The following is a 1,069-nucleotide window of genomic DNA, read 5'->3' as shown; positions in this document are numbered from 1 at the left end:
GGGCGTCAACCCCCAGGCGCAGATGACGGGCAGCTACTACTACAACCCCCTGCTGACCATGTGCAGCCAGATCTACAGCGGCAGCACCTACCTCAACCAGTACCTGTACCACTACTGCACCGTGGACCCCCAGGAGGTGAGGGCAGGGACCCCTCTGGGCTGCGTCCCATGGGGTGGGAGAGGGTGGGCGACCACGTGTCCTGCTCTCGATCCCCGTCCTGCCCTCAGTCCCCATCCTGCCCTCGGCATTTTCCCTCTGTCTTTAATGAGTTTGGGGTGATCCGGGGCTGCGGGAGGAACTGGGATGATCTGGGGGTGTAGCAAGTGATCCAGGGCTGCAGGAGGAGTTGGGATGAGACGAGTATGTGGGGGGGAACCTGGATGAGCTGGGACTCTGGGAGGAATTGGGGTGATCCAGGGCTGTGGGAGAAATCAGGGTGATCCCGGGCTTTGAGAGGAATCGGGGTGTCCTGGGGTTGTGGGAGGAACTGGGGTGATCCAGGGCTGTGGAAAGAACCAGGATTATCTGGGACTGTGGGAGGAATGGGGTGATCCAGGGCTGTGGGAAGAAACAGGATGAGCTGGGACTGCAGGAGGAGTCGGGGTGATCCAGGGATGTGGGAGGGATTGGGCTGAGCAGGGGCTGTGAGAGAATCCAGGATGAGCTGGGACTGTAGGAGGAGTTGGGGTGATCCAGGGATGCGGGAGGAATTGGGCTGAGCAGGGGCTGTGGGAAGAACCAGGATTATCTGGGGCTGTGGGAAGAACCAGGATTATCTGGGGCTGTAGGAGGAATTGGGGTGATCCAGGGATGCGTGAGGAATCGGGGTGATCCAGGGCTGTGGGAAGGGCTGGGGCACCCCAGGGGTGCGGGAGGACCCGGGGTGATCCATCTGCCCGCGCCGGGAGTTTCGGGGAGGGGACGGGACGGGCTCTCGGCCCGACACAGACCCAGTTTCTGGACCTTTGTTCTCCCCGGCTGTAAAAGTGTTGGAGCAGGGCCGGGACTCTGCGGGGCTGGGAAGGGTCAGGGTGCCAGCTGGGCACTGCTGGTGCCACCAGCCCGGCT

The 1,069-nt window shown here is 62.5% G+C and overlaps 1 protein-coding gene across 1 annotated transcript in view; it reads left to right on the top strand.

Annotated features, from left to right (window-relative positions):
- Positions 1 to 6: 6 nt before the first annotated feature.
- The window catches only part of LOC115307603 (occludin-like), a 2,225-nt gene continuing 1,162 nt past the window's right edge, over positions 7 to 1,069 (top strand). The window contains exon 1 of the mRNA XM_029961085.1: positions 7 to 136. Coding sequence (XP_029816945.1) covers positions 23 to 136 — 114 coding nt within the window. The 5' untranslated portion in view covers positions 7 to 22. The remainder of the gene's footprint in view (positions 137 to 1,069) is intronic.

Source organism: Manacus vitellinus, unplaced genomic scaffold, assembly GCF_001715985.3.
Source record: "Manacus vitellinus isolate BGI_N305 unplaced genomic scaffold, ASM171598v3 scaffold_310_pilon, whole genome shotgun sequence".
Lineage (NCBI taxonomy): Eukaryota > Metazoa > Chordata > Aves > Passeriformes > Pipridae > Manacus > Manacus vitellinus.
Note: the sequence above shows the minus strand (reverse complement) of the source record. Positions and strands in the feature narration are given on the sequence as shown.